We start from the raw sequence: 14,775 nt of genomic DNA, 5'->3' as shown, positions 1-14,775 counted from the left end.
TATGAAAGCATGACAAGGTGATAGAAAATTGATGGGACAAAAGCTTCTATGAAAAAAACCATTGTTCAAATTGTGAGGCATTCTTTTTGAAAATGGACTTTTCACATCTATTGGGAAATCAGTCATAAAAAAAAAATATTAAAATGATGCCTGTGTGGACAACATCTAAAAGCATCAAAGGTCAACACCCCCCCCCCTGCTGCCTTCGAGCTTTGTTTGGGATAACAACCATCCACAATTGTTTGGGATCAATAAAAATCGCCACTATGTGAACGATGAAGCCTTGTGTGTGGGGGGAAATAGTATTTTCTGTTCCTGCAAATGAAATTGCTTTTCCTGCTGTATGCTCTCTTGGGGGCGCCCCTTTCATTGTATGGCGAGCAAATCCCATTCCAGGCATACCTCAGTGAACACAAAGCAAGAAAAAAAAAACTGCACCAACTGTTCCCTTGATCCTCGCTAAATCAAACGGACGCGACTCCCGCTGACATACATTCTCCTTTTTTTTTTTTTTAGATGACATGACAAATGAATCCATAGTTTAGCTCACGGTAGCAAAAAATGCGAGCACCCAATGTCGAAGGCCAAGAAGACGTAATAGTGGAGCCGATATGTAGCATGTAGGTCAGCCAGTGTACGATAAAGCACAATGTCGTGATGATGTGATGATGATAATGGCTTCTAGCAGCAGCAAGTGATGTGCTTAGAAGAACTAGCGGCACCTACTTAGCTGTAGCATCGTATTTGATCGTCAATTGCTTCGATTAAATGTGAACTGGCTGTTTAAAATGATTTTTTTTTCTTTGTGCCGTTAAAATTCTAGCCCAAAAAGGTCAACAAAATGAGTGTTTGTAAAAATACATTATGTCAAAAAAAAACCACACATTTGAATGTACCATGAACAATAAGTGTCTTATTTGTACAGGATGTATGTTCTATTTTGAATAGTGCAGAAAAAAACAGTGTGTGTTTGTACTATATCGCAATCAGTCTTATTTATTTGTATTCTTTTCAGTGATGTGAGTATTTTTAAGGCAATTGTCAAACACCTGAAATAAAAATTCTCATTGAATTTATTGGCCTGGCCCAGCATGTTCCTGAGTGCCTTCTTCTGTCTGTCACTTATTTCTCCTTCAAGCGCTGAAATATAGAAACTAAAAGGGTAGTGTTGTCAAAAAGCCACTTTCTGTCATTTAAGAATCTAGTAGCATCTCGGATTCAAGTGCCACTATTCTCGGTTTTACTTTATATTTGAGGCTCCAGGTGTTCGCTTGACACTGCAGATGATGCTGATGACCAATTTTGTGTGGCACAGATGGAAAACGGCTATGACAAAAGCTGTTGCTATTGGAAACTCACACGAAATGGCTATTTGCAATATTATCGTCATTTTGATGGCCTTATACTTTTTCTAAAGTATATATCAACATAATTTTGCTTCAGGGACATTTTTGGAAGGATGAGAGACAATTAACAACCAGCAGGATAGCAAATGAGCTTGCTGCTGACGTCAATTGGATTATTTGAATAAGTCATCAGGCAGAAACATTTGATTTGCAGTTTTCATCAAGACTTAGAATAGTGAGAATAGTAATAACTGCCATATATTCTTTATCCTCTGCATAGAATGACTCCATTTCATCTTCATCAGGCAACAGCTAAGCACCAAACACTTGACAGGCAAGAACAGAACGGAACATTTTGCCCCAGAGAGAGCAAAATGTCTCTCAAGGAGCACAGTAAGACCAAGTAAAAAAAAAATAAAAAAATGCTGAGAAAGTATAATAAGAAAATTGAATAAAGTCATGAGTGCTCCAATTAAGTAATCAAGTCTCCTACTTAGTGAGCTATTGATTCTACCAGCCCTGTCCGTCTTTTGTGAGCACAGCTGTCAGTATCCCAATGAGCAACAACCCGAACCCGTATGTGCCCACGCTTCCCACTCGTCCTTTTCCTCCTCTTCACATCCACCCATCTATAAGGGATTGTGTCATCCTTGCTCCCTTTTTGATTTCCCTCCCGGAACGCTCTAAAAATAAACTGAGGCTGACTGGGTAGCAAAAAAGAAAGAGGAAATGAGTAGCTAGCTAAAAATCTACTTTACCCTTGTGCATTCAAGCAAAGTAAAATGTTCTTCTTATCAGTCCATTAGTAGCTTCAGCAATTATTTGAAATAAGCTTGCATAGAATTTCTTTTGCTCACTTGAGGCTAAAAGGTCCAGTATTGAAGGTGGTTCATTACCGCAGGGGAAAAAGTCGCTGTCGTGTTTTATCTGCCAACGTCGTTGTCAGTTCTCCTCTTGCTTCACATGATTCAGAGCAATTTAAGAAAAACAGCACCTCGCTTTTTAAAAAGGTTCAAACTTATCGAGAAAAGCAGAAGAGACGAGGCAAGAAGCATGTTTGGGTTGTTTTTGGTTTGTTGTGGTTCTTCTGCATGGCTCACTCATTTCCTGTGTCAGTATTATGAGATGATGATATCAATTATTAAGTTATCTACACGCATCAGCAGTTGCTGATGTGCATCATCGCATGGACATCACTGTGGAAAATTGCAACGCGTTTTGCCCATCTGAAATTTTAATTGAATTATTATGACAGCTTTAATATCTAACCAGCATATGACTAGAGATTCTAATAAGAACGCTCCACAGTTACTGATAATTCAAATGCTTTTGTCAAAATACTCTAGGGCTCAAAAAAAAAAATAGAATACTTTATGCATCTTATTTATTGTATTGTTGAAATTAGCCCATTTGAGAAGGCCAGTATGGATTTTGTCACAGGGTTAAGAATGTGATGATGCTTGGAATCAGACTATAAATTGCAACTGTCTTATATCCTGGAGAGAAGACAGCTGATTAAAACTATTCATATTTTGAGGATGATGCCATTTTTTTCTGATTAATAATCACCAAGAAGAAAATAAGGATATGTGTGAAAATCATTTTGTCCCTATTGAATATGACAATAAAAAATCAGTCCGCTGATTGTGGAGTACAGAATCAAGAATAACTATTGAATATTTTATGACAGAAAGACAAGATATCTAAATGCAATATTAAGAACGGTCATAATAGCTTATAGCATATTTCATTTCCAAAATTGGTTGTTGCGGTTCCTGTGACTTTCTATTATTGGGAAAGTTTTTTTTTTTTTTTTTTTAGTGTGCTTCCAAAAGACTAAGTAACTCAAGAAAAAAAAAAATCAATAAAACAAATATAGCGCAGAGAGGAAGTCCGCTACTGGAGAACCTTAAACCTGTATTATTTTTAACGATCGGCCACTGCTCTCCTATTTAAGCTGTCCTTTCCTGTCAACTCTACAGGTGACAACCGTATCAAGAGGTCGTGGCCTGCTCGCTGGCATTTGACACGCTTACACTCTCACGTTTCATTTCTCACCGTCCGTACCAGGTGCAGTTACCATATGGGCTTGATTCACAATATAACACAATATATTTCCACAAATATGTCAGAACCAACCTTTGACTTTGTATTTTCCACCTTGTGGGTTCACAAAAAGTGAAAATGTTTTGCCCTCCCACTGGCAACCTCTACCTCACCTTATTATTTGGTTGTCTCTTATTGTCGTCACTTGCGGCCATGCAAAACACCCGCAGGGCATAGGGATTGAAGTTCCAACAAAAAGATACTCGAGGGAAATAAAGCTTCTTTAGAAGGAAAAAGAAAATGCAGATAAACAAAACGTCATCATGACGTTATATTGACCAAAATAAGAATGTATCACCGCTCACAAAGCAGCTTGTGTAGGCCCAATCTCATGTAAATGTGTAGGAAGGTGTGGCTTGACTCATGTAACAAGAATATAAAAAGAAAATTAAAGGGAAAAAAAAAAAAAAACTAAATTGTCTTGACACCCTGCGGTGAGAAATTGCTGTACCTCTCTTGCAGGGTCCATAGTATGTTTTTGCCTATTCATTGGCTCAGCCTTCAGGAAATAAGTGGGAATGAAAAGCCCCACGGGTTGCCAAATGACTCTTGAAGTAGGCTTTCGTGTTAGATGAAACAAGATGGTGTTAATGAATACGTTCTTGTGTTCCTGGAAGAGCGATAAAACAAACTAAAATAAACGTCTAGCTGAAATAGATCGAATGTAGACACAACTAATGAGATAAAAATGGTATCGTAAATGGTTGCATAGCTACCTTCGTCTGTTAGTAGGGTTGCCATGGTGACTTAAGGAATACAGAAAACTGGGTTTTAATAATAACTCTTATTGTGGTTGCTTATGTGTTGTGTTGTGTGTATTGTATGCATATTATTATAGAGCAAACCTTAAATGCTATTTGGCATCCATAAGAGAAATCACAATGTGACTATGCAATTTATATTTATTTTTGTTGAAGCACATAGGTAGATTGGGAAATGAGATTACGCACACGTTATGAGTAACTATGATTGGAGGGTGCTCGAATGAATGCCATAGACACTCATCAATCAATTCAATATGCACACCAACCTGATTTTATCTTCAGATAAGAGATTTTTATTTTTCACGGTTGACCTGCAACAGCTTGCTAAACAAATATAAACATAAATGTGTATTTTTTGCCCTGTTGCATGGCTCTCAAGAAAGTGTATTTTATTTTTATTTGTTTTATTTTATTTTGTTTTGTTTTTTGTTTTGTTAATATCGCTCGCTTTCTTTAGAGGAAGGTTGCGGGGCAAAAATACACACACGTAATGCACTGTACTGGAAGCCTTGTAAATTGATGGTTGGCACTGTTTTCAATTGCACTGTCGCCCTCTTGCGGTATAAGTCTAAAGCACATGCTAAAACCATAAAATAAATATATACATTTAAATATAAGCTATAAAATACAACTATAAAAATATGAAATAGTAAATGTAAATATAAAGGTAATAACAATAATAATAATAATGATAATAATACATAAATATAATGAAATAATAAATATAAACTCACTTTTAACAACCATGCTAAAACAGACACGTAAACATGTAATTTCAAACTTTTACCACAAGACGGCGACAGTGTAATACAAAACAGGTGCCAACCATCAATTAGCAAGGTTACCAGTCCGGTGTTATACGTGTACGTGTATTTTTGCCCTGCAGCCTTCCTTTTAGAAAAGTGAGCGATATTTAAACAATAAAATAAAATATCAAATTATGTTTCTATAGTTTTATTCATTCAGACTGCATTTACTCATGATCGTTTGTTTTTTTTAAATAGTTGTATGTTTTAAAGTATATTTATTTGTTTATTGGGATAATCGCACTGGATCGCATTGTTTTAAAATTAAATCGTACTGTATCGCAGGAGATGGGAGAATCGTATCGCATCTTATCATTGGCAATTCCATGAATGGTGAATCCATCGAATCGTTGGCAGTGCATCGAGATGTGTATCGTATCGCTTTGATCAATCAATCAATCAATCAATCAATCAAGTCAAGTTTATATAGCCCTAAATCACAATCTTTACACAATCTTCACAATCTCTAAATCACACCATCTTTGATGGTGAAGATTGCCATCCCTAGTATCTATAACAACTAAGCACTCTTTAACACAGGTTGTGCATTTATAGTTCATGGCTCTTACCTGGATTTTGAACTCCACTTGTGGTTGCCAAAGAAAACTCATTATAGTGTCCTGTCATGAAGAAGCACTTGTGACTGACAAAATGTTCTTGCAGGAAGTCCCGACCCTCAATCAGCACTTGACGAGCAGACAATTCTGCAAGTGTGTTCTCGGAACACTTGATTCATTCTCTTCTTTTAAAACTCATTATAGCATGCTTTTAAAAAATTCTATTCGGCTTGACTGAGTTCAGTTTTGTTTTTTTGTTAGAAAAGGAAAATTAAATGTTAAATGTTTGGCATAGTGGCAATGTTTCCAAGCTACGTCCAATAAAATGAACACAGTGCAATAAATTGCTTAGACAGTTTATTGCCATAAAATAATATACAAATTATTCCTGCCAAGTTGACATTTTGTAATTTTTTTTCTTCATTTAAGTGCACAATAATTTCATTCATTCTGTCTTGGAGTTTATTGTTCCAAAGATAAGAATGCAAATGCGTTTTTATTTTTTATTTTAATGAAATTAATTCTTGACAATATGGATTACAATAACCTGATTCATCATAACTTACCCACCTCCTCCTCTTTCCTCACCAGGCTCTCTTATCCGTCCATTTTTCTGATCAAACTTTGCCGTGATCTCAGCAAGGCTCTTGCCTTTGGTCTCAGGGAACGTGATCCCCAAAAACACAGCTGACAGTAAACACACAGCAAAGAACGGCAGCAAGCAAAAATTACCCAGACCCTTGACCATGAATGGAAAAATCATCCCTACCAGGAGCAGACTGAGCCACATGAGCGATCCGGCGACCATATAAGCCGCCGGCCGAGCTGATTGGTCAAAAATCTCCGCGGGTAGCACGCCGGTCACGCCTGCCGGGCCCAGGCCGAAGCTGAGGATGTAGGCGAACACGCACGCCATGCTGAGGTAAGGCATTCCTTCGACTTCTTGTTTTTGTAGCGTGAGGGCGACAGTGAAGACGATGGACCAGCATGACATAAGAGTGTAGCCGCCAACCAGGAGACACTTGCGACCTACTCGTTCAATCAGGAGGTTGCTCAGGATGGAAGCCGTCAATTCAGATGCGCCTGTGCCGACGGTGGCGTATTGGATTTTATCAGCGGGGATGTCCGCCTGAAGGAAGATGTAGGACGCGTAGGAGTAGATGGAGTCATTCCCGCAGAGCATCATGGAACTGCTCGCCACCATGACAGTCCGGAGTTGACATCGTAGGTCAGGATCTTTAAAAAGCGACCAGGGTGTCTTGGCAGCAGCTGTCGATTTGGAATTAGTATACATCTGCTGTTCTTCGAGCATCTCCTTCATTTCTGACGTTGGAGCTACGCCCCCACGGAGACGTTCAAGTGCCCGGACGCAGGCTTCTTTGTCCCCCCTGTCGATGAGAAGATATCTAGGGCTTTCCGGGAACCAGGGTAGCGTCAACACCTGGATCAACCCTGGAAGCATGTTGCTGGCTAGTAAGTAATGCCAGAGAGGTTCTGTTCCCAACACTTCCGTCAGTCCCACAACTTGACCTGAGAAGATCCCTAACGCCGTGAAGCCAGCAGAAGAAAAAGCCACAGCGCCTCGGAGATGTTTAGGGGCGCTTTCGCCAAAATACATCGGCTGGATATTCATACTGACCCCTGAATTAATCCCCACCAGGAACCGAGCCAAGATGATCATCTCGAAAGACCTGGCCACCCTACACAGAAGAAAAAATAACCCCCCGAGAAACAAAAATAAGTTGTTAAAAAGTAGCGAATTCTTCCTTCCGAGGCGAACCGCCATTGGACCTGCTAGCAAAGCCCCGAGGAGACCTCCGAGTGAAAACGCTGACACGATAAGAGTCCAAACCAGAGTCACATGGGTGGTCTCCAAACCTGACCCCCAACGTTCTGCGTAGGTATTATTGATGAACATCTGGATGTAGCTGGTGGGAGAATTAATGATGGAAAGATTGTATCCATATTGGAAGGTGCCACCAATGGCTGCCGAGCAAACGGTCATCGCAAGCGTTTTGGAACTCGACGTTTTGTCGCCGTCTTGTTCCGTAGTTCCCGCCGGCATGCTCGAACTTTGAACGTTCTAGTCAAAGGACAAAACAAATGACGACCCACATGAGGAGCGAAGTCTTTTTGTGTCGGCAGTGAAATGTTTAGAGTCACTTAAGTATTCAGATCAAGTTTAATATTTTATCGCTGCGGTTAAGATTGAAGTTCATTGTAATGCCGGGTGGTTACATATAAACAGTGTTGCTTAACCTTTGGCTTGTGTGATGACCTTCAAGGTCCAGTTAGCCCAATTTGACTTGAACAAGAAAAGTCACAAAGTAATTCAAGCAAAAAGTGCTTCAGGGTATCAGTTTTATTTGCACTAGATAGAAATTAAATTACCATCTAATTTTATATGCACAAGAAATAGGAGGAGGGGGGGGAATAAATATCTTTGGCAGGAACAATATTGACAAAGAGAGATATGCATCATGCATGAACAAAAACTTGGGTTGTTTGTTTTTGTTCTGACTTGATATTCCGCTCAGAAATAATTTAACAGCCTGAGAAGAAAACCAAACAGAAAGGAACGTCTTATTTTGCACGGATGTATTTTGAACTCTGTTAACTTGAGCGTCGCTGCTCGTTCGAGTTAAAACCCGTGAAATCTTTGGTGCTGTAAATGATTACACAAAACCGAGTACGCTGTGTTCTTAAATAACAAATGGCACGAAAAAAATGTGGAGCGTGATCGTTTGAGTAAAGTGCGAATAATAAATGAGGCTGAGTTTTTGTAAACATGCTCAAGGGCATCTTTCCCTCATTTTGCAGCATATGATTAAATTCCAAAAATAGATTTTGCTACACGTCCCTTATAAGGTCATAAATTGAAATTGATTGTGATGTAGCAAGACTTTAAGACACATTCCCTGAGTTCAGTCTTCAAGGTCAAGACCTTCTGGTAAAGAAGAGAAGCTGGTGACTTCTTCTTGCATGTTGAACTCCTCCGTTGGCTCGTCCAATCGTTTTGCCCGTATCTTCCGTTTATTCTTTTTATCGAATTCTTCTGTGATCTCAGCTAGACTCTTGCCTTTGGTCTCCGGGACCGTGAGCCCCAAAAACACGGCCGACAGTAAACACACAGCTAAGAATGGCAGCAAGCAGAGGCTACCCAGACTCTTAATGATGAAGGGGAAAATCATTCCGACTAAAAACAAACTGAGCCACATGAGCGATCCTGCGACCATGTAAGCCGCCGGCCGGGCTGATTGGTCGAAAATCTCCGCAGGTAGGATCCCGGTCACGCCAGCCGGGCCCAAGCCGAAGCTAAGGATATAGGCGAACACGCACGCCATGCTGAGGTAAGGCATTCCTTCGACTCCTTGTTTTTGGAGCGTGAGGGCGACAGTGAAGACGATGGACCAACACGACATAAGAGTGTAGCCCCCAACCAGGAGACATCTGCGGCCCACTCGTTCGATCAAGAGATTGCTCAGGATGGAAGCCGTCAATTCAGATGCCCCTGTGCCGATGGTGGCGTATTGGATTTTATCAGCAGGGATGTCCGCCTGAAGGAAGATGTAGGACGCGTAGAAGTAGATGGAGTCATTGCCGCAGAGCATCATGGAGCTGCTCGCCACCATGACAGTCCGGAGTTGACATCGTAGGTCAGGATCCTTAAAAAGCGACAAGGGTGTTTTTGCAGAAGCTACAGAGCCAAGATTTTGCTGTTCTTCTAGTATTTCCTGTATCTCCAGATTTGGATTACCGCCATCACGGAGTCGTTCAAGTGCCCGGACGCAGGCTTCTCTGTCCCCCCTGTCGATGAGAAGATATCTAGGGCTTTCCGGGAACCAGGGTAGCGTCAGCATCTGGATTAACCCTGGAAGCATGTTGCTGGCGAGTAAGTAGTGCCAGAGAGGTTCCGTTCCCAACACCTCCGTCAGTCCAACAACTTGACCTAAGAAAATCCCAAAGGCCGTGAAAACGGCGGATGAAAAAGCCACAGCGCCCCGGAGATGTTTAGGAGCGCTTTCCCCAAAATACATCGGCTGGACATTCATACTGACCCCTGAATTAATGCCCACCAGGAACCGAGCCAAGATGATCATCTCGAATGATCTTGCGACTCTGCACAGCAGAACAAAAACAGAAGCTAAGAGCAAAAATGAGTTATTGAAAAGAAGAGACTTTTTCCTTCCAAAGCGCACTGCCATTGGTCCAGCAAGCAGGGCCCCGACGAGACCTCCCAGTGGGAAAGCTGATACTATAAGAGTCCAAACCAGAGTCACGTGAGTGGTCGCCAAGCTTGACCCACTGCGTTCTATGTAGGTATCATTGATGAACGTCTGGATGTAGCTGGTGGGAGAATTGATGATCGATATATTGTATCCATACTCGAAGGTGCCTCCGATTGCAGCAGAGCAGACTGTCAGAGCAAGTGTTTTGGAACCTGATGATCTGCTGGTTGCTTCTTCTTTGGCATTTCCTGCAGGCTTAGTGTGAGACATGGTAGTCCCACAAGGAAAAAGCAATGTCTTAATATCGCAGTCGAGATGCTGATCGGATCTTTGGATTTTATAAATCAACCTGCCAAGGTTGTCAGGCAGCATAACGGGCGTTAATAAACGAAAGTGACTTTGTAATGCTAGTGTTCGTGATGTATTACCTCATCGTCTACTGTAAGGAGAATAATATTCGTCGCACCCCCTTACAATTAGTATTCAAACCTTTTCAACACAATAGTATTAAATTACACAACGCTGGTTTGCGTTTTTTAAACTTTAAATTAAGTAATACAATGTTTTAGCGAATATATTTTTCCTGAAAGAACTGATTGAGGAATAAATTCTAATGATAGTCACTCTTGCGGAACGCGTTCTGATTGGGTTTGTTATCGTTGCGTCATCAAAAAGCGACTATTGTCGCATGTAGGAGGATACAAAGGAAAAAAAAGCTAATATCTTTATTTTGTTCGTCGTAGAGGAATATATAGACTAGTCGCATCACAATAAGGAATGGGTCTTGATTTACAAATGTGAGTGTATCTGAAGTGTTTCTTAAGTTTATGTGAAGTACTTAATTATTGCTAGCATAAGATACAAACGTTGGATGAAAGCAATTGGTGGTCAGTTTGTCATCACGTTTTAACTTAAGTCAATGCATTTTGAAATGTATCAAAACATTTCTGTCAATTGTGTTTGATGCCTTGTCTTTGCTTTTATGTGATAACTGACATTAACTGCAATTTTCTCTAGAGCAGTTTTGTCTGCATGCAGTAAATGTTTGGAACTATTTGGACACGTGCAGTTGTCCAGTTCAGGATTGAATCAGAATTGTAATCCAACAGTGTGCCTTCCCCAATCAAAAAGGAGGATGACAAGGGTAAGCAAAGAGGTCAACGGAAATCAGCAGCCTCAAAAGATGGGGCTGACAAAGATCAGGGCAAAGTGAAGAGCCAACCACGCCGCGGTGCTTCAAGTGGGAGTAGCAGGTCAGACATGCTTCATTTCAAAACTAATATAGAAGTTCTCAAATATATCCACTAAAACATCCTGATATCCTTCAAGGGTACCTGTGAGCAAAATTAATTTCCTCCCACTTGTTGGTGCAGTTCAAGTTCCAGTAGCGGCTCAGGTTCAAGTTCCAGCTCATCCACAAGCTCCTCCGGTTCTTCGAGCTCCCGCTCATCGTCCTCGCCGAGCCCCAACCGACAACGACAAAACAGACGGCGCTCCCCCTCAAAGTACAAAATAAGAGTATTCAGATTTAGTGTATATAGGACAAACTAACTATTCACTGAGTACAGGTCCAAAGTGGTCAAGAAAGACGATCGAGATCGGGACCGGCGACGGAGGAGTCCCGCTTCGAAACCTACCAAGGTCTACCTGGGCCGGCTGACAAGAAATGTCATCAAGGTTACTCAAAACAGATATGCATGTATTAGGAGTCAGGGCATGAATCTCAGCTGCTGTTTTGCTATGTGTTTATTTTATTTATTTATTTACAAATACATTAATAATTGAAGACTCTAGATTGAATCAAAGTAGTTGTTTTGTCAATGTGCGACTAACAAATGATGTCATAAGGTTTATTAGTAATGACTTGGCAGTTGAGTAAAGGATAAAAGAGTTTGTTTGCTTTGTGAAGGAACATGTCCAGGAGATTTTCTCCACCTATGGCAAGATCAAGATGATTGACATGCCCATGAACCGGATTCACCCTCATCTGTCGAAGGGCTACGCCTACATTGAGTTTGAGACCCCCGAGGAAGCGGAGAAGGCACTCAAACATATGGATGGAGGTATAAAATGGCCGTGGTGGGATTTAAAGGCTGGATTGATGTTGAGACGATTTGGTATTTTCCCTCAGGGCAGATTGACGGTCAGGAGATTACAGTCATAGCCGTCTTGACTCCTACAGTGCGGCCCCCACCTCGGAGGATTTCGCCACCCCGCAGAATGCCGCCTCCACCGCCGATGTGGCGACGTTCTCCGCCTCGAATGAGGAGGAGGTGAACGGCAGCAGGGTCGTGCGCACGCCAACCCACAGCGGCATTTCAATTAAATGTCACTCTTCTTTCAGGTCTCCACCATCGCCAAGGCGACGCTCCCCAGTGCGGCGTAGGTCTCAATCACCTGTCCGCCGTCGTCACCAGTCCCGCTCCAGTTCCAACTCCTCCCGTTAAGTTCAATTGACAACATTCAGATGTTTAATGTGGATTCAATTTCATGGTATTAAAATAACACAAGCAAATCCAGAAGTACAGTTTGTATTTTCCGTTCTGCTCTGAGCATTTATGGAAAGGAGTAGGGGCGAGTTATTCATCAATAAATAAAGTAAATGGCACTTTTCTTTTTTTAAAAAGACATTCTTTCACTATCCCACCTTGATGAGTCGGCTTACAAATGACATGCAAAGAGGTTTGATTATTTTCGTCTGCACTGGCCACAAATGGCTTGATGAAAAGCCGGCAGAACAAATCCAATGATGCACATATGATAAATCCACATTTTCCATTTTACTACTCGTCCAACGATGTGGAGAAATTTCAGTCAAAACGCCAGAGTCGACAAACCTGATGAAACAGAATACAGACTGCGTTGGTCGGGTTACAACGTGAGCTAATGACCAAAAAGTATTTTTACCCAGACTGTGCCTATCCTTGGTGGCCCAGCAGATGCTGTAGTGCTGAAGGAGTTGCTGCAAAAGTTCCTTCTCATCGAGGAACTCCAATCGCTCGATTCTGCAGTAAATAAGAGCAATATTTAAAAATTAATCGAAAAAAATATTTATTTCTAATTACAGTAAAAAAATAAAAATCCTACCTTGCCACATCATCTTGTGGAAGTAAACTGTAGACCGTCACCATATCTAGAGCATCGGCGTGATCCCAGCCAGACCTGAGAAATCGATCCTTCTGCAAACAATTTTAATATAAAAAGCTTTTTAATTGTCTATACAGAAGTTACATCCGGAGAAAAAAAATATAAAATTACCTGCGAGTCCAGAGATTGACATACATCTACACCAGCTAGCGTGCACTGACGCCGTTGCAGGTTCTCAATCATCACCTGGCCAAAACGGTCGCTCATGTTCACCTGAACACGTAAAATTATTACAATTATCGGGGCACTTGTAAATCAAACTAGCCCTGCGTTAATGTTACCTGTTCGTAGTTAATGAACATGGCAGTGTGAAAGGTGTCGGCAGCCCAGCGAACTAAATTGGAGGACTGAGTGGGCGTCATGTAAACCAGCACACATTCTGAAAGTAGCAATGTAGGCAACCTAGAAAACAGAAGACGGCACGGTTTAGAATCGGCCACTGCGAGTACATTTTCGTCTTCAGCATCGAGATAAAACCCACATTTCATGCTCACATACTCTGGGTTAAGATGGAACTTTTTCAGTTTCTCATCCAAAGTAGCTACGTCTCGGAGATCCACGCCGATGATACAATACCGATCGGAGTCAAGGCTGTGGGCGTCTGAGAAAATAAATGCACATTAGGTGTATAAACTAACAATCACGTCATCATAAACTTTACCTAGTAGCAAGGAATCTGTTGAATGGGTTTCGATGATGGGCTTGGACAAGTGTGGTTTGGACCTAGGTAAAATTCAAAACACGCATATGTATTACTCTATGAATACAAATGAAAATATAAGATAGTTATCTTACTTTATATAATGGATTTTCCTGGCCACAACAGTAGGAAAGTCAATTTCAAAATACTTGTTGGGCAGAAGGTCTTCATCCTGTTCCAAACACATCATGATCACGTCAAATCTTGCAGAAGATGATTCTGATGATCATGTTACACTCAGTTGGCTAGCAAACTGACCTTAAGTCTCCAGAAGGCGGTGTCCAGCCCAGCACCAAGGTTGATGATTTGACAATCACATTCTGTTTTCCTTATGAATGCATCAAGGAGATGGTTGACACCTTTAACGCGGCCATAATAACCTGTTAGATAAAACAATGGCAAACAGTGATCACGTGACAGGATCACCATGGGAAGCATTGTTTACCTCGATTGATTTCGGGTGCTTTCCGCTCACCAACAGATCTCACAAAATATTGAATGTAAGGATCTTTCCAGTAGCCTTTACTAATGGCGAACCTAAAAAGCAGACGTGATGAAAAATCATAGGAAAGTTACAGAGGGCAATGCAGGTTCACCAAAGTCCACCTTTTGCACGCCGTGGCATCATCACACGTCGCCCTCACTGCTTCATCGGAAGTATCCGTGTCCGTGAAGGGGTGCCGAGTTGCCATGAACGATCCTAAATGCAAAGTCTCACCAATTGAAACAACTTTACCATTGCACTCTTGCAGGAGGCTAGCTGTCAGGCTAACGATGTTAGCAGATTGTGCGCATAACACAAGAAAGGGACAACATACACGTGTCAGCTTACTAACGGAATAACAAGATCACTATGATCAAAACAGATATTATTTCATTACAATTTAAAGCTAACCTTGTATCATACTTTCGGACGGCGAGTTATAACGGTGAAATTTGGAACATAAATACTGCGCAGGAGGTTCTTCTTTGGTGTTTATTGGCGCTTGCTAACTAGCTGTGTATTGCATTACCGCCCTCTAGCGGTCAGGCGTCTACCTATCTCTGGCTTTCTCTCTCTCTCTCTCTCTCTCTCTCTCTCTCTCTCTCTCTCTCTCTCTCTCTCTCTCTCTCTCTCTCT

General features: G+C 41.3%; 3 protein-coding genes across 7 annotated transcripts; 1 reads left to right on the top strand and 2 right to left on the bottom strand.

Moving 5' to 3' along the window:
- Positions 1–5,994: 5,994 nt before the first annotated feature.
- Positions 5,995–11,247, bottom strand: LOC147039573 (solute carrier family 2, facilitated glucose transporter member 11-like). Of its 3 annotated transcripts, XM_085903810.1 has the most exons (3): positions 11,143–11,201; positions 9,638–9,698; positions 7,927–9,528 (listed from the first exon to the last, which is right to left on the bottom strand). In XM_085903810.1, exon 3 carries the CDS (start codon positions 9,458–9,460, stop codon positions 8,504–8,506), a length of 957 nt encoding a protein of 318 aa, XP_085759936.1. In that variant the 5' UTR covers positions 9,461–9,528; positions 9,638–9,698; positions 11,143–11,201; the 3' UTR covers positions 7,927–8,503. The 3 variants fall into 3 exon arrangements, with proteins under 3 accessions (XP_085759935.1, XP_085759936.1, XP_085759938.1); XM_085903809.1 differs by lacking the exons at positions 7,927–9,528; positions 9,638–9,698 and adding an exon at positions 5,995–7,662 and having other exon boundaries at positions 11,143–11,247; XM_085903812.1 differs by lacking the exons at positions 9,638–9,698; positions 11,143–11,201 and having other exon boundaries at positions 7,927–9,244; positions 9,337–9,481.
- On the top strand, positions 10,438–12,323 carry LOC147039572 (uncharacterized). Its single transcript, XM_085903816.1, has 7 exons — positions 10,438–10,605; positions 10,918–11,061; positions 11,182–11,313; positions 11,377–11,485; positions 11,718–11,871; positions 11,940–12,081; positions 12,153–12,323. The coding sequence occupies exons 1-7, from the start codon at positions 10,586–10,588 to the stop codon at positions 12,253–12,255; spliced, it is 804 nt and encodes a 267-aa protein (XP_085759942.1). The 5' UTR covers positions 10,438–10,585; the 3' UTR covers positions 12,256–12,323.
- On the bottom strand, positions 11,665–14,688 carry lcmt1 (leucine carboxyl methyltransferase 1). 3 transcript variants are annotated; one of them, XM_085903814.1, is made up of 12 exons: positions 14,551–14,688; positions 14,262–14,355; positions 14,101–14,192; positions 13,914–14,014; positions 13,751–13,827; positions 13,617–13,678; positions 13,454–13,556; positions 13,237–13,357; positions 13,067–13,168; positions 12,896–12,987; positions 12,716–12,813; positions 11,665–12,645 (listed from the first exon to the last, which is right to left on the bottom strand). In XM_085903814.1, exons 1-12 carry the CDS (start codon positions 14,558–14,560, stop codon positions 12,623–12,625), a joined length of 975 nt encoding a protein of 324 aa, XP_085759940.1. In that variant the 5' UTR covers positions 14,561–14,688; the 3' UTR covers positions 11,665–12,622. The 3 variants fall into 3 exon arrangements, with proteins under 3 accessions (XP_085759940.1, XP_085759941.1, XP_085759939.1); XM_085903815.1 differs by having other exon boundaries at positions 11,666–12,645; positions 13,914–14,035; positions 14,551–14,624; XM_085903813.1 differs by having other exon boundaries at positions 11,667–12,645; positions 13,914–14,035; positions 14,262–14,423; positions 14,551–14,651.
- Between the last annotated feature and the right edge of the window lie 87 nt (positions 14,689–14,775).

This window comes from Syngnathus leptorhynchus, chromosome 22 (assembly GCF_054491065.1).
Source record: "Syngnathus leptorhynchus isolate UIUO chromosome 22, UIUO_Slep, whole genome shotgun sequence".
In the NCBI taxonomy this organism is placed as follows: Eukaryota; Metazoa; Chordata; class Actinopteri; order Syngnathiformes; family Syngnathidae; genus Syngnathus; species Syngnathus leptorhynchus.
Note: the sequence above shows the minus strand (reverse complement) of the source record. Positions and strands in the feature narration are given on the sequence as shown.